General features: G+C 41.8%; 2 protein-coding genes across 3 annotated transcripts in view; one reads left to right on the top strand and one right to left on the bottom strand.

Moving 5' to 3' along the window:
• UPF2 (UPF2 regulator of nonsense mediated mRNA decay) overlaps positions 1-21,723 on the top strand; it is a 484,524-nt gene that overhangs the window by 172,599 nt on the left and 290,202 nt on the right. The window lies entirely within an intron of this gene.
• The window catches only part of CDC123 (cell division cycle 123), a 55,216-nt gene that overhangs the window by 31,394 nt on the left and 2,099 nt on the right, over positions 1-21,723 (bottom strand). Inside the window, 5 exon segments of one of the 2 annotated variants that reach the window (NM_001266654.1) lie at positions 447-553; positions 1,436-1,531; positions 7,007-7,039; positions 7,305-7,362; positions 21,113-21,184. In NM_001266654.1, coding sequence (NP_001253583.1) covers positions 447-553; positions 1,436-1,531; positions 7,007-7,039; positions 7,305-7,362; positions 21,113-21,184 — 366 coding nt within the window. 2 annotated transcript variants of the gene reach the window in all.

The following is a 21,723-nucleotide window of genomic DNA, read 5'->3' as shown; positions in this document are numbered from 1 at the left end:
GGATTCACTATGTTGACCAGGCTGGTCTTGAACTCCTGACCTTAGGTGATCCACCTGTCTTTCCTTCCCAAAGTGCTGGAATTACAGGTGTGAGCCACCACTCTGGGTCATGAGTGCTTTTATATTTCCTGTTTTTATTTAGCTGTAATCCGTAGTTTTGCTTTTCTATGATAAACATTTATCAGTTTTATAACAGGAAAAAAATTACTGAAATGATTAATAAGCAGAGATACAGAAAGTCCTTAATATTTTCAGATATTTATTATATACTATTTTCTATAAAGGGAAAAGAAAGATTTGCTTTAACAGGTCATTTTCGCAATATGAAATAGCTTTGTTATATGGAGCTGTGATTTATAATAGTACTACAAGTAATGGAATTTCATCTACGGAAAAATTTGGACAAATACTGAAACTGTTGACATGAGAGAATAAGAGATACTTACGGCTGAGTGAAGTCACGAGTGATGAAATCAGAACTCTTGAAAAGTAGAAAGATGTCGCTGAGGGTTTTACATTTCAGAGAACTATTCATTGCTATCCAATACGCATCCTAAAGAATGAAGCACATGCTATTTAGTCCATATTCCATGTTGGCTGCTATGAATGCTCAGGCCTATAACAAAATCAATAATGCATATCACCTCAAGGGTTTAAACAAGAAAGTCAAGTAAATGTTAGCAGCACTGTCAAATGTTAAATTATGCTTAACAGCAAAGACCACCACCATTGCATTTCAGACACTTGGTTACGAGCACTGAGATACCAGGGTCCTCACATTTCAGCCCAGGCCTAAGTACTTCCCCATGTTTTTCTTACTGATAATAGAAGAGAGGAAAATGAAGTGTCAGAAACATTGACATTTTGGCTACAAGATTAAGGTGGTAAAGAAATAGTCTGACCAGCTACTCTCCAAGAAAAGGGACATCAATTTCCACCCTTCCCGTTTCTGGGGAGTGGCAGCCAAACACCTGAACTTTGGCGGCTGGAGCTATTACACCAACATCTATCAAATCTGAAAGAGAAGGAGGTGAGCTATTCTGAACCACTACAACTTTAAACGGTAAATGTCTCATACATAAGAACAAAAGACGGGAAGGCAAATGCAAAGTAGGCACAAAGCTCAGTGGAACATAGCTAAAAATTTTTTGGCACGTTTCTGAAAAGGGCAGAGTATGAATTTCCTCAGAATTCTAAAACAATCAGCAACACAGGAGGTGGAAACTACCTTTTGGCAGAATACATGTTTCACAGCCCCAGGAAAGTGTATAGCAAAATCCGGAAGGTAAAATAGTAGAGGGAAATTAATAATAAATTCCACGGTATTTTTCCTAGAATTAGGAATATAATTAGACCCTCTGTAGGGATATGAAATGAAATAAATAGCAAAACAAAGAACATTTAAACAGTAAGAGAATTACTTATGTGTTCCTACCCTTGGGGCACTCCAGTTAAGCTTAGGAAAGACACTGCCCCCGAGGGAATTGATAGCTTCCTGGACTTGAGTGGCAAACTCAGGAAATTCTGGTGCCTACAGAGAGAGAAGAAATCATTGGGTACGTCAATATCATCACAGTATCTATGGAAAACAAGATCAAAATCTCAAGGTTATAGCTGAGGGTGTTAAAAACAGAATTTAGAATACAAATTACTATCAGAATTTCTGAACTCAGCGAAATAAAATCAGTGATCAAGTACACTTACCAAAAAGAGAAATAAAATAATCAGCTGCTTAAATGGCATTTTCCAGACAATCAAAGCCTGCAAAGCTGAAATGACAACCACTAGGCTTCTGGGGATGTGAGGAAGGAATGAATGGTTCTCTGTACACCGACGTAAAATGAGTATTCATCAAGAGAAAAGAGAATATCACCTGTACCAATACTCCAGTTGTCAGAAATAACATCCCTGCTTGAAGAGCTCGAAGCCCTTCCACTTGTAGGGAGAGTCCTAGACATACAGCATCCCCCAAAGCCACAGAGACAATGAAAAATAAATGACGTGGCAAACTATTTAAACACTGCTATTTCCAGACACGTTTTAAAACAAGCAAAACTCAAAATCTGAACCTCGGTCAAGTTAAAATGTTCTTTCCTTTTTGGATGATTTTAAAAATGCATATTTTCTATAAGCAAGTGACCAAAACATTCTGTATGTTTGTTTCAACTCAGAAGTGAATAGAAATACTGCTGCTAAACAGGAACTTAAGCCTGATGTCATCATGTCCTGTCACGATCACAGGAGCTTGTGGACATAAGCAAGAAAAAAGGTAAGTAAGAGAGGGGGAAGTGGGGACCTCAAAAGACATAAGAAAACAAAAACATTAACAGATTCTACACGCAGTCATTAATTTTCATTATATCCTGTAAAGAGGATTGCTGCCCCCTATAGGGCAACTATAAGTTCTGAAAAAAATCCAGTAACCAACTTCTTCCATAGGAAAAAAAAAAGACTACATCTTGACTTAACTAAACTACACATTCAAGATTACATCAAATAGTTATGTGGATCCCCAAGATCTAACCCAGCTATGTGAGAGAAAAAACTGTGACAAGAGTCTGAGAAAAGACCAAAGAAATGCGTTTTAAAACATGGTCATATATCCCCCAAACCAAGAAACAGCTTTGAGCAAAAGGTTAGGGAAGAAAAATGAGAGCTTAAGGCCCAATTAGGCTGCCTTTCTTTCTGCTACAGATAAATCTGACCTCTAGACTGGTTAATAACAGTATCTTTTAATTACTTGATCGGCTGCCCCTCTATCTATTTTCCACTAGACGACTTCAGCTTAGACACATGAAATGAAACCAGAGTAATTTAGAGGGTTTCAGAATGAACAGCAGCACTGAGTCCTTGATTTTCCATTCATCTCTCCCCACACAAAGCAATTATGATTTATGGGAGGCCATTTCCTTATAATTGCCTGAAGCGGCTGACTTGGCTCCCCTACCGCTCTAGCCATAAACCCCACTCCTGTGAGATGGGCACTGGCAGTATTTCCTACGAATGGCATTGCTGCACAAACTTTACAACACGAAAGGATTCAACCTTCATAGATAGAGCAATTTCATTTTCCTATCCCATAAAACTTGACATCTAAGGATTACTTTATGTGCATGCCTTTTAAAAGATGTGATCAGTTCCCTCAAATCCTCAAAATTACTCAACTTTAGGATAACCTGCCATAAGAATCCTAAAACAAATTTAAATTATAGAAAGTTTATGCACAGTCTGAAGTGGAAGCCTATGCACTGTTTATATACAGCACAATCTTCTAGGTTATCTGTTTTTAGCCAGATCTGTGAGCTACTTTACAACCTGGCAAATTCTAGGTAAGTGATAGTGACATGAACTAATTCTTATGGACATGTAATTTCTATCTCATCTGGAAGAGGTCCAATTGTCTTTTCTCCCATACTGCAGGGAGGCAAAACCAGTTTTGCCTCATTTACATACCTATTTCAATATTCCTGATCTACAAATATAACTTTTCTTTGGATTCTCTTTTGAACCAGTTCTAACGTCTGGTTCCCTTATGCGTTAACTAACGTCTTCAACATGCATTAAAGAGTTTTATGTGAGTCATGATTTTTGCCATTTTCTATAAATTATCAAAATCAGGGAACTAACATTGACACAATAGAGATCTTATTCAAAATTTGCCAAGTGTTCTAATAACATCTTTTACAGAAAAAAAAAAAAAATTGAAACTTTTTTTCTGGTCCAGGCATCCAGTCTAGCTAGAATCATGGACTAAATCTAGTTGTCAGGTCTCTATAATCTTCTTCAATCTGTGGCAGTTCCTCTCTCTGTTGTTCTTACCATTTATGACCTTGATGTTTTTGAAAAGTTCAGGGCAACTACTCTATACAATTTCTAAAAGTTGAGTCTGTTGGATGTCTCCTCCCAAGTGGACTCAGGCTGTGCAGCTGTGACAGGTGGTGTCCTTCCCATGCATTGTATCGGGAGGCACGCATGACAGGTCTGTTCTGTCACTGTCGAGGTTAATACTGATCACTTGGCTGCCAGGTCTTTCCATGGTAACATTACTATTTTTCCTTTGCGCAAATAGTAAGTAATTTGGGTGAAGATACTTTGAGAAGATGGAAATATCTTCTTTCTCACTGTATATTCACCCACTAGTTTTAGCATCTATTCAATCAAATATTATTACCATGGTTGCCAAATAGTAATTCCTAATTCCATCATTCCTTCTACATGTATTAGTTAGTGCCTTTACTACCATAAAAACAAGCTTCCTTTTTCCCCACCTTTTTTAATCACTTATGTATGTCACTATGGGATCAGCAATTCTTATTTTAGTCAATAGGTCATAATCTATTCCTATTACTACACATGGAGTATCCCTCATCCAAAATGGGTAAGACCAGAAGTGTTTTGGATTTCAGAATATTTGCAGATACATAATGGGGATGGGACCCAAATCTAAACACAAAAGTCATTACGTTTCATATACACCTTATGTACATGGCCTGAAGGTAATTTCATTTTCCCTTGGGGAGGCTGAATGAGCTGGGTTATGCACATACATTGTGGCTGTCCCTGTCACATGAGGTCAGGTGTGGAATTTTCCACTTGTGGTGTCATGTCAGTGCTCGTGAAGTTTTGGGAGCTAGGCATGGTGGCACATACCTGCAGTACCTGCTACTCAGGAAGCTGAAGCAGAAGGATCACATGAGCCCAGAAGTTTGAGTGCAGTCTGGGTAACACAGTGAGACCACCCAGTCTTTTAAAAAAGTTTTGGATTTTGGAGCATTTTCGATTTTGAAGTTGGGGATTAGGAACGCTCAAACTGTATTTGTTATGATGCTCATATTTTTAGACACGAGAGCCCAAAGCTGGCTTCTGGCATCTTTTTGTCATGTCCCATCATTGTTTCAGCACTTCCATAGTTCCTGGCACAGGCTGTTGCAGGCTCATTTTTACTTTCCCAACCCAAGTCCGGAATATCTCCAAGAAGCTTCAATTTTGTTTAGTGGAGATTGGTATTTAGAAACCAAGATCAAGGCATCAGGTGTGCTCACTGCTACCAGGATGTTACATGTCAATGATTCTAAAACTTCTTAGTGAACACAGTTTGGTAAATACACACACACACACACACACACACACACACACACACACACCCCTTTATATTATTAATTGCTGTATCTATCATCTATACATATTTATTTTATTTTATTTTTTTGAGACAGAGTCTCTCTCTGTCATCCAGGCTGGAATGCAGTGGCGCAATCTTGGCTCACTGCAACCTCCACCTCCTGGGCTCAAGCAATTCTCCCGCCTCAGCCTCCTGAGTAGCTGGGATTACAGGTGACTGCCACCATGCCTGGCTAGCTTTTTGTATTTTTAGTAGAGACGGGGTTTCACCATGTTGGTCAGATGTGAGGTCACTCTTGACCTCAAGTGATCCACCCGCCTTGGTCTCCCAAAGTGCTGGGATTACAGGTGTCGTCAGCCACTGCGCCAGGCCCATCTATACATATTTAAAAACGAGTTGATACTGATACTCCCCACCACTATTAAGATCCGGTCAGATACCACTTGTCCTGTCAGGCATTCTGGTGTCCTCAGCTGTAACTACACTCTCTGATCTGACAGCACTGTCATCTCCCCCTGCCTGTGTCACCTTTCCCCTGGTTTACAAACTCCCTAATGGTGAGAATCAAATCATATTCATCTGTGTTCATCTCACAGAATCCAGTTTAGTGCCTGAGTATGGCAGATAAGTAACATTTACATGACACGCAATGGAATTTTCATAAAATGAGAGTGATCTGAATGGCATCTGGAGTAAATGAAACATGCGAACTTTCCACTTAGGCATCTGCTGACAGGCTTCCCTTTTTACACCTAAAGAAACATGTCAGTTTTGAGCAGCTCCACTTCTTTTTTTTTCTTCTACCTCGGCAATCATATCTCTCATTAAAATAAACAAGTATCTTCTTATTTAGAGCTAGATTAGAACAAACCCTCCCACAAAGCTGGTTTTCTATATTTCTGCCTTTACATTTACTTGTAAGGAGTTTCACTAAAAATCTTTCCCTTTTAACTCAAGGTATGAGGAGTTTCGTTCACCTATTTTTAGAAACAGAACATCTGCTTCACCCACTCCTTTAAAAATATCTTCATTTAAAAAATTTCAGGTTAACTTTCACAACGGCACTCTTATCCTAAAACACTGTGATATGCTTGATAACCTCTACATTTTTATGTAAAACACTGGTAAAAGTCACATACCTCTCTACTCTCGCTTGAAAGAAACAATAATTTTTATGCCATTTAAATATACTTGAGGCCAGGCACTGTGGCTCAGAGCTGTAATCCCAGCACTTTGGGAGGCCAAGGCGGGCCTATCACCTGAGGTCAGGAGTTCGAGTTCACCCTGGTTAACATGGTGAATCCCTGTCACTACTAAAAATACAAAAATTAGCCGGGCTTGGTGTCAGGTACCCATAATCCTAGTTACTCAGGAGGCTGAGGCAGGAGAATAACTTGAACCTGGGAGGTGGAGGTTGCAGTGAGCCAAGATCACACCACTGCATTCCAGCCTGGGCAACACAGCAAGACTCTGTCTCAAAAATAAACAAACAAAATAACTAACTAACTAAATATAAATAAATACACTTGAATAAGGAAATACAGATTTTCACTTTAATTTATGTTTCAGAGATATAGGAATCTCAGAGTTTAACATTAGGTGTAATTCCTTCTTGCAGAGCATCAGAGCTTAACAGAAATAAGTCAAGGCATCAAATATGCACTCGAAATATTTCCTTTGCAATTAAAGGGGAAAAGGGCAAATCATGTTTGCCTGCTAAATGAGGCTTCAAGTCATTTTTCAAAATAAAAACGACAGCCCACAGGAAAAATAATATATGAAATGGCGACTAACTAGGAATTTAGAGAGGTACGCACTTAAACCCTGGCACTAACCCTTGTGTGACAGTGTGAGGCTGTCCCCACGCTGAGTCTGCTGTGCTCTTACCGTAAGCGTGGCTGTGTTCTCATCATCAGACCACTGCATGAAAAAGAGGAAAAAACAAAACATTACATTTAAATACTGCACTGGGCTTCAAACAGCAGTGCTCCATCTAAAAATTATAAATCAAATGGAGACATCTTTTCCTGAACACAGAGTATATGTGAAGATATATGTCAAAGTAAGATTCTCATGTAATTTCTCATTTTATCAGATGTAAGATAAGATCTAAAAGTCAGAACCATCTCAGAGATCATTTAAACTACAACAGTCTACAGAGCAGATTATTTTATTTGGTACCAACCTGTATTTCTTCTGCTTCATCATCACTGTCTGGCTGAGAATGTGTTGGTGGATCGTCCCTAAAAAAACACAAACAAACATCAAGCAAGAAAAGGACTTGGGTCCAGTGTGGTCCTAATTTAGGGGTACTGAGTATATGTTTTAAAATAACCTTAAAATTAGGCTAGGTGTGGTGGCTCACACCTATAATCCCAGCACTTTGGGAGGCTGAGGCAACTGGATTGCTTGAGCTCAGGAGGTAGAGATCAGCCTGGGCAACATGGCAAAACCCTGTCTCTACAAAAAATACAGAAATTAGCTGGGTGAGGTGGCATGTGTCTATAGTTCCAGCTATCTGGGGGCTGAGGTGGGAGGATCGATCACTTGAACATGGGAGGTCAAGGCTGCAGTGAGTTAAGATCATGCCACTGCACACCAGCCTGGGTGACAACATAAAACACTGTCTCAAAAATACATAAATGAATAAACAAACAAATAAATAAATAAAAATGAAAGCCTTAAAATTGGAGAATAAGGCCAGTCATGGTGGCTCACACCTATAATTCCAGCACTTTGAGAGGCTAAGATGGGAGGACTGCTTAAGCCCAGGAGTTTGAGACCAGCCTGGGTAACACAAAGACTCTGTCTTTACAAAAAATTAAAAATTAGCCAGGTGTAGAGAACACTTGTGGTCACAGCTATACAGGACACTGACGCAAAAGGATCCCTTGAGCGCAGGAGTCTTGAGGCTGCAGTGACCTATGATCGCACCACTGCACTACAGCCTGGGCAAGACAACGAGACCCTGTCTCAGAAAAAGAAGAAAGAAATAAATGAGAGTACACTTGCACGAAGAGCTGACAGAATAAAACCCTTCTGTCCTGTTCTCAGGTATCATTAAAAACAAGGGAAAGAGAAAAAAACTCCATCTCTGATAATACTGAGAATCATCTAGACTCTGAAACTCAGTATGTGAGAAAGTTCTGTCAAGAAAGGGAAGATTGAATAGGATAAGGAAAGACACCAGAAGCGAATGTCTGAAGAGCTGTCTACACAGATGATGGAACTGCTCTGGGGGCAAAACCAAGAATCTTTTCTTTGCACAATGAAAACATGGTGTGCGGGCTGGTGTCAGGAATTAATTCTGGATCTAGACTGAACCACAGCAAAGGGTAAGAGAGGGGAAAATAAACAGGCACACTGTCTTTGAAGAAGACAGAAGCAAAGTGTGGAGTCCTAATTAGGGGAAAGGAGTTGGACTGGCGGGAGCAGGGGAAAGCAAAAAGACAAGGCAGATAAGCTCTAAGTCTGCCTTTCTTCATGGTCCAGGACACACACCCCTCCTGCACAGATAACTCACTATCTTTCCATGCCCAGCTATCACTGGACCCTCAAAGGATAGAAAAAGGCAAGTGAGCTCACTGCAATACTGCACAAAGCCTTCTTCAGGGCACAACACAAATACTATCTTATAAAAATCCCCAGCAAGCCTTTGTCTCCCCACAGTCAGCTCCTTTCTTGCTGACCTGCCCATTGTACCCTTGCAACATATTTTCATACTTTCTCTAATAAATTTGCCTTTCTCTACATCCAACTATCATGGTAAATTCTTCTTACTACCCACATCACTAGCCCCAGATAGTCGCTGATCACCTGCAACACAAGGGCTGCAAAGGGCCACCCAGCAGCTCATCTTCATTGCCTAGAGGGAATCAGAGGCTGAAAGAACTCAGAAGGAAGACTCAGAACACCACCCTGGCCCCTCCTCAACACACAAGTACAAATAACTAGCCTAGGAAGAACTCATATCATTGAGAAAAATAATCGTTAAGAACCAGCATAGCAGTTATGCAAAGACTAAAGACGGAAAAGGAAGGGGAAGATTCTGGTTAAACATGTGCTTTTATCTCTATGTTCCCTCTGGAAACTCTACTAAAGTGAGAGGAAAGATCCCAAGGACAATGCTAAGTGAAAAGGAATCAACCATAGAAGAAAGATGGCAACAACAGTTTGGAAAACAGAAAGTCAAGGGGAGGGATAAGTCAAGGAGCAACAGGTTAGAACTTAGAGTTATCTTGGAACATGGAACTGAAGCTCTGAAGGCCATCCAGGGAGCAGTGAGACACATCCATCTCCTTGCCCTGCACACCCTAGCAACGAATCCTCCTCAGCCCCTTTGGTAAGCAGATTTATTCTCTGGAAAAAATGAACTCAAGAGGGTTCAGGTACACAACGGCCCAGATGAATACGGGGGTGAAATGCTGGACTGGACTATGGTGAGAAGTTATGTGAAAGTCAAACTGAACACTGCGACCCCTAGTCCCCTTCCTCCCACCCTGCTCCCACAACACAGACAGATTAAAGGATTCTTCCGGGCAGAAACTGAGCAACCCCAGAGGACACACCATTATCTGGAAACCTTCCATCAATGCTTGCTGCCTGCTGGCACCCTCAGGCATCAAGCTCCACCCAGGTACACAAAGTCTGCAAAGGTCTGTCTGTGTGTGTCCTCCTCACTCCTAAATATGAATGAAGGCCTACAATGATTAGAAAACAGAAGAAAAACTCCAAGATGAAAAGTGTTTTCAAAAAGGAGAGAAAAAAGGGGCATGGAAGAAAAAAACACAATAAAGGGACCAGATGAAAGATATTTTTAAAAATCATTAATACCCTCAAATATAATAAAAGATGTCACATCCATTAAGGGAGAAGAGGAGGCTATAAAAAAGGAACAGAGGAACTTGTAGACACTGAAAACATGACAGTTGAAATTTTAAAATTCAACAGAATGGAAAAATAATTACCTAGAATTAGAATAAAAAAGACAAGGAAAGAGAAAATAGAGAAGAAATAACAAAATTCAGAGAATTAAGCCAAAAGATCAAACACCAAAATAATAGGAGGTTCAGAAAGAGAAGCAAGAAATTACAGGAAATTATCAAAGATTCTTTTTTAATAGCCCAAAACAGGAAAATATAAGTCTTTAGAATGAAAGGGCTCACCACGTACTTAACACAATAAATGGAGAAAAAAATACCTTAAATGGGCAAAAATGACACAATAATGCTTCCAATCTTTTTTTTTTTTTTTTTTTTTTTTTTGAGACAGAGTCTTGCTCTGTCGCCCAGGCTGGAGTGCAGTGGCGCGATCTCAGCTCACTGCAAGCTCTGCCTCCCGGGTTCACACCATTCTCCTGCCTCAGCCTCCCAAGCAGCTGGGACTACAGGCGCCGGCCACCATGCCCAGCTAATTTTTTGTATTTTTAGTAGAGACGGGGTTTCACTATATTAGCCAGGATGGTCTCGATCTCCTGACCTCGTAATCTGCCTGCCTCAGCCTCCCAAAGTGCTGGGATTACAGGCGAGAGCCATCGCACCCAGCCACGCTTCCAATCTCTTTAGACATACCCTTCGGCAGAGTGACTTTGCCACTCTTCCCATCTAGAAATGGCATTTATTTTCCCATTCCTCTAATTCAGACTGGCTTCAAGAGTCATTCTGGGCTGGGCATGGTGGCTCACGCCTGTAATCCCAGGACTCTGGGAGGCTGAGGCGACTGGAACACTTGAGGTCAGGAGTTCAGGACCAGCCGGGCCAACATGGAGAAACCCCATCTTTACTAAAAACACAAAAATTAGCTGGGCGTGGTGGCGCGCACCTGTAACCACCTACTTCGGAGGTTGAGGCAGGAGAATTGCTTGAACCTGGGAGGCGGAGGTTGCAGTGAGCCAAGATGGTGCAACTCAACTCCAAGAGAGAAACTCTGTCTCAAAAAACAAACAAACAAAAAATACAGTGGGCTGTGTCTTGGAAACCAGAGGGCAATTTTCTGCCACATGAAGATAAAAAACTACTCCCCATCAGGTCTAAGAGAAGAATAAAAATTTTTTCAGACATGCAAAGACCCAAAAGCGTTTCCTCCTATGCATTCTGGAGCATGTGTTCCAATAAAGCAAACTGAATAAACCAAGAGAAACAATGATGTGGAATCCAAGGCACAGAAAATTTAGCACAGAAGAAAAGTCCCAAGTTGACAACTGTACACCAGACCTGCAGAACTGCCAGCTCCAACGGGAACAGGAAAATGGAAGATCGCTAAAATGAGATCTCCAGGAAAAGAAAAACGCAACTGCTAGGTTTGGAACTGTACTTGAAGGTTTAGAAAAATAGTTAAAAGACCTATAACCCGTCTATTGCAACATTTGTAAGATATTAGTGATAGACACAAAAAATAAAGCACATTTTAAAAACATGATTATTGGTTCCAGGGAAAACAAAGTTATTTCAAAACAGAAAAGATAATCATAGTACACAATGTGGCTCTGTAGTCAATGGTAATGACACGATATTGTAAACATCGACTACTGATTTAACCAAAAATTGTAAGGAGGATAAAGAGGCCAGGCACGTTGGCTCATGCCTGTAATCCCAGAACTTTGGGAGGCCAAGTGGGTGTATTCCTTGAGCCCACGAGTTCAAGACCAGCCAGGGCAACATGGCGAAACCCTCTCTCTACAAAAAAGTAAAATTAGCCGGGCATGGTGGCACATGCTTGTAGTCCCAGCTACTCAGGAGGATAACATGGGAGGATTGCTTGAATCCAGAAAGAAGAGGTTGCAGTGAGTCCAGATCACACCACTGCACTCCAGCCTGGGCAACAGAGTGAGACGTTGACTCAAAAAAAAAGATAAAAAGGCTATAACAGAGCTAAATCTTCAAACCTACAAACATCATAACGGAAAGTCAAGAAATAATATTAAAGATGGAGATAATATTAAGAAATATGAGTGTGAGTATATTAAGAAATATGAAGCTACAGGGAGTAATTCCATTCACATCTGTCGAGGGTGTACTGTGTGCTAAGTGTTTTTCTGAGTAGTAGTAATTGCTGGAAAGGCACACCATATCTTCCTCTGCAGATCCAGAAATTAATAATCTGGCTTATCAATCAGTCTGCTGTGACTTTGGTTAACGTGTGTCAGTTCCCCAATTTTGTTTGTTTGTTTGTTTGTTTTGAGACAGAGTCTCGCTCCGTTGCCCAGGCTGGAGCACAGTAGCACGATCTCGGCTCACTCCAACTTCCACCTCCCAGATTCAAGCGGTTCGCCAGCCTCAGCCTCCTGAGTGGCTGGGACTACAGGTGTGCACCACCACGCCCAGCTAATTTTTTTGTATTTTTAGTAGAGATGGGGTTTCACCATGTTAGCCAGGATGGTCTCAATCTCTTGACCTTGTAATCTGCCTGCCTTGGCCTCCCAAAGTGCTGGGATTACAGGCTTAAGACACCACGCCCAGCCTCATGCCCGGATAATTTTTGTATTTTTACTAGAGACGGGGTTTTGCCACGTTGGTCAGGCTGGTCTCAAACTCCTGACCTCAGGTAATCTAACAGCCTCAGCCTCCCCAAGTGCTGGGATTACAGGTGTGAGCCACCGCACCCGGCCTTCCCCAAGTTTTAATCAACTCTTTGTAATTCTTGCTTTTCCAGATTCGCAAAGCTAAGAACCAGTCAAAGCTAAGAACTGTTCTATAGTGGAAATGCTAGCACACTGTCAGCATGTGAGTCCATGCCCAAGGGGCCAGCCTTTCCCTCTTCCATCTCCTTTCAAATGCCACATAACATTTTTAAATGCAACATTATCTTCAACATGGCTTAACTAATCTTACAATATAAGATGAAATATTAAAATGTATTTTACCACTCTAAAAATCACTTATCATTTTTGTTAGTATAACAATATACATTTTTAAAAACATACTTGTTATCAATATATTCATATAGTTCTTCAGAACTTATTGCAGTGCCTACTGTAAAGTATGATAAATTTTATTCACTGTAAAAGGTGACAATGTATGAAAATATGCGAGTTTGGCTGGGCACGGTGGCTCACACCTGTAATCCCAGTACTTTGGGAGGCCAAGGCGGGTGGATCACCTGAGGTCGAGTTCAACACTAGACTGGCCAACGTGGTGAAACCCCATCTCTACTAAAAATGCAAAAAAAATTAGCTGGGCGTGGTGGTGGGCACCTATAGTCCCAGCTACTTGGGAGGCTGAGGCAAGGGAATTGTTTGAACCCAGTAGGCAGAGGTTGCAGTGAGCCAAGACCGTGCCACTGCACTCCAGCCTGGGTGACACAGCAAGACTCTGTCTCAAAAAAAAAAAAAAAAAAGTGCAAGTTTATTAGACTTGGCTTTCTAAGGTAACCCTCTGCATGCAGAGAACTAAATGGATAAAGTATAGTGCTAATATTTAGGATGCTATATTTTCTATCCTACATCTTACACAGAGCTGGCACACCAGAGTGATGGCTCTGGAGGCAGGCAAGCATAGTTTAAATATCTCAGTTCCACAACTGTCAGCCAAGAAGTTTGCATCAATATGCCATCTATAAAATTGGGAAAATAGCAACTACTTCACAGAATTGTGAAAAATCAAAATATAAATCTGCCTGATGTATTTTACAATTGGCATCTACTGGTTGAGGATCCTATATCCAAAATGCTTAGGGTCAAAAGTATTTTGGATTTTGCAGTATTTGCATATATACGAGATATCTTAGGGATGGGACCCAAGTCTAAACATAAACTCCTATGTTTGTTGCAGCACTGTTTACAATAGCTAAGATTTGGAAGCCACCTAAGTGTTCATTAACAGATGAATGGATAAAGAAAATGTGGTACGTATACACAATGGAGTAGTACTCAGTCATAAAAAAGAATGAGATCCAGTTGTCTGCAATAACATGATGAAACTGGAGATCCTTATGTTAAGTGAAGTCAGCCAGGCACAGGAAGACAAACATCACATTTTCGCTTATCTGTGGGATCTAAAAACTAATTGAACTCATGAACACAGAGAGTAGAAGGATGGTTAGCAGAGGCTGGGAAGGGTAGTAGGGGACTGTGAGGAGGTGGGGGTTAATAGGTACCAAAAAAAGTAGAAAGAATGAATAAGACGTACTTTTTTTTTTTTTTTTTTTGAGATGGAGTCTCACTGTCGCCCAGGCTGGAGTGCAGTGGCACGATCTTGGCTCACTGCAGCCTCCATCTCCTGGGTTCAGGCGATTCTCTTGACTCAGCCTCCTGAGTAGCTGGGATTACAGGCGCCCACCACCATGCCCAGCTAATTTTTGTATTTTTAGTAGAGACAGGGTTTCACCATTTTGCGCCAGGGTGGTCTTGAACTCCTGACCTCAGGTGATCCGCCCACCTTGGCCTCCCAAAGTGCTTGATTACAGGTACGAGCACAGCACCCGACCACATACCTACTATTTGATAGAACAATAGAGTGACTACAGTCAATAATAACTTAACTGTACATTTAAAAATAAAGACTGTAATTGGATTGTTTGCAGCTTAATGGATAAATGCTTGAGGGGATGGACACCTCACTCTCCATGATGTGCTTAGGTCACACTGCATTCCTGGATCAAAACATCTCATGTTCCCCATAAATATGTACACTTACTATGTACCCACAAAAACTAAAACTTAAAAATTAAAATTAAAAAAAAACAGTTATGTGTCAGTGTCATATACATCTTATACACATGGCCCAAAGATAATTTTATAAAATATTCAAAGGAAAAATGGCACTATCTCAGCACCCATCTGGACAGATTTCACATTTTCCAATTAGGGATGCCCAACTCATTTTACTATTCAGCCTTAAGGGAGACAAGGTCAGGAAAAAAACTAGAGACCAAAAAGGGACAATGAGGATTAGTGACTGGAAGGGAGGTACCATCTGCGTCAGACCCAGTCTGTGGGCTCAGTTCAAGTATCACCTTACTGTAAAGACTTTTCGGATAAGCCCAGCTTACAGTGATTAATTAAACCCCAAATACATTACTTATCAGAATACCTGATGCTTTTCTTCTTTGAGACAAAGTCTTGCTCTGTCGCCCAGGCTGGAGTACAGTGGCATGATCACAGCTCACTGCAGCCTCCGATTCCTGGGTTCAAGCCATCCTTGTGCCTCAGCCTCCTGAGCAGCTGGGACTACAGGTGTGTGCCAACAGGCCCAGCTAACTTCTTAGTTTTCTGTAAAGATGGGGCCCTGCTATGTTGGCCAGACTGGTCTCCATCTCCTGGCCTCAACTGATCCTCTTACCTCTGCCTCCTAAAGTGCCAGATTACAGGCATGAGCCACCACAGCTGGTTGATGCTTTTATTCAAAAACATTTTTTGCAACACAACTCAGACATGTATGTATGTATGTATGTATGTATGTACGTACGTATGTTTGACTTGCTAATAAGCCTAGACTCCTACGGTAGGATGCCCAGCTCATCTTGTTATGCTAGTATCAAGCTTAGTACTCATCTCATACTAGGCATGCAATAAGTGTTCAGTGAAACTGAATCACTGTGTATACCAGAAATGCACGTTGCTAGCCTCCTTTCCCACACCCACTACAGGCAACGAGAATCAAACCAAGCAAGCGTTCTCACTGAACCCTGGATGCAGCTTCAGAATCCTCTACATGGCACTCCAGGAAACCATTACCATTAGATCTGACTCGGCAAACAAGGTAAACTAGACATCATCGTTGGCCTATTTTATTCATTGAACTCAGCAGAGGTTACCATGGAGAGAAAGTAGGATAAGCATGTTCATTCACTCATTCAACCAACATTTACTGAACCCAGACTGTATGCTAACTTATAACTGTAAACAAGACTATACCTTATAGAGTCTGGAGAGAAAGGCAGGCACTGTATGTGGAAGCAATGGAGGATGAGGCATGAAGAATTAGGGTCCATGGCAGACCTCTCCAGCCATCTCCCACTTTCTTGCAAAGTACGAAGAGCTTCCAGATAGCTGAACACATGGAGCTTCTGGAGGGTGGCGCATGTAGGAGGGCACGTAAGATCTGCATCCCTTCCCCCACACCTCACCCTACACATCTCTTCATCTCTATCCATTATTAATATCCTTTATTTTTGTTTGTTTGGTTTTTTGAAACAGAGTCACGCTCTGTCGCCCAGGTTGGAGTGCAGTGGTGCGATCTCGACTCACTGCAACCTTCAATTCCTGGGTTTAAGTGATTCTCCTACCTCAGCCTCCTGAATAGCTGGGATTACAGGAGTGCACCACCACGCCTGGCTAAGTTTTGTATTTTTAGTAGAGATGAGGTTTCACCATGTTGGCCAGGCTGGTCTCAAATTCCTGACCTCAAGCGATCTGCCCACCTCGGGCTCCCAATGTGCTGGGATTACGGGCATGAGTCACCACACCAGGGCTGTAACATCCTTTATGAGAAACCGGTAAACCTAAATAAATGTTTCCCTCAGTTCTGCGAGCTGCTCTAGCAAATGAATCAAACCCAAGGAGGGGACACTCATTTCTAGCTGCCTGGTCAGACCCACAGGTAGAGGAACCTGGGGCTTGCAATTGACATCAGGGTGGGGGGCAGTCTTTGTGAGACTGAGCCCTCAAGCTGTGGGATCTGACGCTCCTCCAGGTAGACTGAATTGGACTGGAGGACCCTCAGCTGGCGTCTGCTGCAGAACGGATTGCTTCTTGGTGGGAAGAAAACCCCACACATGTGGTTACAGAGGTCTTCTGTGTTGACTGTGGTGGTTTGAGAGCAGAGGAAAAATGGTATTTTTTCCACTTACATAGACATAAAAGAATACATACTATGTAACTCCACTTATATGAAATTCTAGAACTGACAAAACTAAACTAAGAAAGGGACAAGAGAAACCTTTCTGGGGAATGAAAGTGTTCCATGTTTTGAATGGAGTGATGGTGAAATAGGTGTAACCATTTATCAAAATTTGCCAAGCTGTACACTTAAAATCTATACATTTTCCGAGGCGGGCGGATCACAAGGTCAGGAGATCGAGACCACGGTGAAACCCTGTCTCTACTAAAAATACAAAAAATTAGCCAGGCACAGTGGTGGGCGCCTGTAGTCCCAGCTACTCGGGAGACTGAGGCAGAAGAATGGCGTGAACCCAGGAGGCAGAGCTTGCAGTGAGCTGAGATCACACCACTGCACTCCAGCCTGGGCGACAGAGGGAGACTCCATCTCAAAAAAAAAAAAAAAAAAAAAATTTTTACATTTTATCATAAATGTACCTCATTTAAAGTAAACTTAAAATTTTCAAGTTTTTATCTGTAAAAGTAACCTAATCTAAAATTACTAACCTTTCAAAATTGTCAACAGATTGTGAGTTTTCAAAAAGGCTCAACAGACAATGCTTCTCTCAACCTGAGCAAATGACATCTTCATTCATCTAGTCGTTCTATCAGAAATCTGAGAGGAATCCTTGACACATCCCTGTCTTCAAGTTCTGAAGGTGCAAGCTCCCCATCTTCTGAAACCCACTTCCTCCCCCCGCCACTGTCACCATCTTAGTTCAAGCCACTAGCAGGTCTCACCCAGTCCAATGCAATATCCTCCTAACCTGTCTTCCATTTCCATAGTCACCTGACACTGCCCGGAAACTGAAATCTGATCAAGTCATTCTCTTGCTCAGAGCCCTTCAACGCCTTCCTGACATTCTCAGAATAAATTCCAGCGTCTTTAACATGACTCCCCCACACACCCCTAACCTTAACTGTCCTCCCCCATGTCATCAACTGTGAATCTCATGCCACTTACCCTTCTCTCACTCCCTAAACACATACTCTAGATACATGACCTTTTCCAAGCTTCTTGTATGTCAAGATCTTCCAGGCCTAGAGCCTTTATTAATGCTGTTCCCCCCATCTGGAAGATTCTTCCCTTCGCCTTCAACTGACTACATTCCTCCAATCTTCACATCTCAGAGGCTCCAAAGATCCTTCTTCAGAGCACTCCCTGACCCTCCTCGCGGTCCTCAGCTCTCCCAGCAATTTAAGGGCAATGACCACCCCATTTTCTGCACAGCACTTATCCCAGTTTTCATTACATATTCTCTTGTGTGTTTGCTATGTTCACCTAAGATTAATGATAATAAAAGTAGTTGCATGTCTTAAGAGCATACAATATACTGGGCATTAGACTGACCATTTTAGATATTATCACTTTTTATCTTTGCAATGACCCTATAAAGTAAGGTCTATACTGTCATTTGCCCCATATTCAGACAAGAAAACTGAGGCACAGAGGGAAGGACTAGAAAATAGCAAAGATATTACTTAAAATTAGGTCGTCTGACTAACGAAACAGCACTACGCCACGTCGGCTTTCACAAAATACTAAGCTTTACTGTCAACTCCAAAAGGGCAAGATCCCTATGTGATTTGTGGCTTACTGTAAAGCACCGTATCGCATTGTTTAACAGTATTTTTTTTTTTTTTTGAGATGAAGTTTAGCTCTTGTCGCCCAGGCTGGAGTGCAATGGCACGATCTTGGCTCACTGCAACTTCCGCCTCCTACGTTCAAGCAATTCTCCTGCCTCAGCTTCCTGAGTAGTTGGAATCAGAGGTGCCCACCACCAGGCCCAGCTAAGTTTTGTGTTTTTAGTAGAGACGGGGTTTCACCATGTTGGTCCGGCTGGTCTTGAACTCCTGACCTCAGGTGACCCACCCACCTCGGCCTCTCAAAGTACTGGGATTACAGGCATGAGCCACCACACCCGGCCCTGTTTCACAGTATTTAACATCAGTGCTTGCCTAAGCCAGAGGCCATGCAAACATCTGGCCAGTGAGAATCATCATAGGAGCTCTTCAATATGTTTACCCTACTGAGATTTACCAATTATTTTCTAATATTAAAAGCTATTTTACTTATAGTCTCATTTATATAAGCTTATTATTTATAAGCTCATTTACAAAGCAAATAGGTATATGTATTTGAGAATAATAAAACTGGCCAGGCACAGTGGCTCACGCCTGTAATCCCAACACTTCGGGAGGCTGAAGCGAGTGGATCACCTAAGGTCAGGAGTTCAAGACAGCCCGGCCAACGTGGTGAAACCCCATCTCTACTAAAAATACAAAAATTAGCTGTGTATGGTGGCACACGCCTGTTGTCCCAGCTAGCTGGGAAGCTGTGGCAAGAGAATCAATGGGAGGCAGAGGTTGCAGTGAGCTGAGATTGAGCCATTCCACTCCAACCTGAGTGACAGAGCAAAACTCCATCTCAAAAAAAAAAAAAAAAAGTCTGGGCGCAGTGGCTCATGTCTGTAATCCCAGCACTTTGGGAGGCCGAGGAAGGCAGATCACGAGGTCAGGAGATTGAGTAAAACCCCATCTCTAGTAAACATACAAAAAATTAGCCAGGCGTGGTGGCGGGCATCTGTAGTCCCAGCTACGTGGGAGGCTGAGGCAGGAGAATCACTTGAACTCACTTGAGGCAGAGGTTGCAGTGAGCAATTAGCCGGGCGAGGTGGCAGGCACCTGTAGTCCCAGCTGCTCGGGAGGCTGAGGCAGGAGAATGGCGCAAACCCGGGAGGCGGAGCTTGCAGTGAGCCAAGATCACGCCACTGCACTCCAGCCTGGGCGACAGAGTGAGACTCCGTCTCAAAAGAAAAACAAAACAGCCGGGCGTGGTGGCTCACGCCTGTAATCCCAGCACTTTGGGAGGCCGAGGTGGGCGGATCACAAGGTCAGGAGATCGAGACCATGGTGAAACCCCGTCTCTACTAAAAATAGAAAAAATTAGCCGGGCGCAGGGGCGGGGGCCTGTAGTCCCAGCTACTCGGGAGGCTGAGGCAGGAGAATGGCGTGAACCCGGGAGGCGGAGCTTGCAGTGAGCCGAGATTGTGCCACTGCACTCCAGCCTGGGCGACAGAGCGAGACTCCGTCTCAAAAAAAAAAAAAAAAAAAAAAAAAAAAAAATTGTATCTGTAAATATCCTAAAGTTGAGACTTGTCTGACTTTCCTACTGTTTCCTTAGCCTCAAATTACTCAAAGTTAATGAGGCGCTACATTAACAATTTTCTGGTTATTGAGGCTCTATGAATACCAAAAACAGAAATATAATACAGAAAACCACATTAAAAACCCAATAGGCAAAAATATGGGGTCCGCTTAGTGTTACTGAAAACACACAATTCTTACTCTATTTCTAGAGTTCCTTCATCCAACACATGTTTATCAAGCACCTCTGCTGTATCAGGCACTGTCCCACCAGCTGGGGTGAACAAATGGGCCACGTCCCTGTTTTCATGAAACTGCATTCTAATGGAACAATTAACAACTGTCAGGTGGAAGTAAGTGTGATGCAGAAAACTGAAGGGAGGTTAGGGCATAGGGTTACTGTCAGGCTATTTTAGAAAGGCTGGTGAGGGCTGAACACTCATAACGTGACTTCTGAGCAGATTCGAATGAAAAAATGAGAACTTCACTAAATCCTATGATTCTTCAATGTTTTCAAGTTTGCATCCAAAAGACTGAAACACAGTAACTTCTTCCCTTTATTCTATAAATAGGCAAACTACCTGAACGGCTTCTAGAAAGTGGAGGTGGGGCCACGGTAGGTCAATTGTGGGGAAGAAAATGTTGAGGAATGAAATGATAAAGCCTAGTAAAGCTTTCTATTTGCAACAATGAATTTTTAATCGTCAAAACTGAAGGATCTCAAAGAATTTTAATGTGCACTTCCCCCACCCTGCCACCTTCAGAAGGAAAACTTGTCATCATAACTGTTTTCTAAAGACGGAGATGAAAGGAACTGCTCAATTTCACAACTTGTCATTATTAGAGGGAAAAGTACTTAATGCTGAAATATTAAGTAAGCATTGACAAGGAATATGAGATAAAGATCAGCACATCATTTTGGCTAGGAGAGAAAAAGAGCTAAAGGGAGAGAATGGTGCCTAAGCTAATTCATTCATTTTATGTGCTTCTTTATGATAAAGTTTAATAAATTTTTTTCTAAAATACTTTACCTTCCTGAAACCACCAGAGTTCCATCATCGAGTAAATAATCCTTCACATTCTGAGGAAGTGGAAGAATGACACTAAAAAAAAAAAAAAAAAAAACACCAAAAAAGGCATCATTTTAAAAGATCAACTATAAGCAGAGAGAAAAATGTTCACCCTTTATTGATTTTGGATTTACTTATTTCAATATAATATAAACGTATTTAATATAAAGTAGAAAATGTTAATGATGTATATTTGGTAGCAGCAGACAAGGAATTAGAATAATATGATTAAATACTGCGGTTCACCTTATTGCCACAAAAACCAGCCAAATCCAAACAATCAGATGGAAATCACAGTATGAAAGCAACAAGCTCAAAAGGATTCTGAGTGAGCACAACATTTCTGTGTCTTTAAGACATCAGAGACCAGCAGATATTTGCTGCAACACAGGAAATGCAGCAAAACAAACCAGAAGATGACTAGCGTTTGGTCACCTTCTAAAGATAGAGGGCAGAAGTAGAGTCAAGATCTGGAAACCATTTTTGGGTTGGCAATGAGCACCCACAGCTAAGAATTCATGATACTTTCGGATGTGTCTTGCTGTCATTCTATTCAGCTGATCACCAGAGAT

Source organism: Macaca mulatta, chromosome 9, assembly GCF_049350105.2.
Source record: "Macaca mulatta isolate MMU2019108-1 chromosome 9, T2T-MMU8v2.0, whole genome shotgun sequence".
NCBI classification, from domain to species: Eukaryota; Metazoa; Chordata; class Mammalia; order Primates; family Cercopithecidae; genus Macaca; species Macaca mulatta.
Note: the sequence above shows the minus strand (reverse complement) of the source record. Positions and strands in the feature narration are given on the sequence as shown.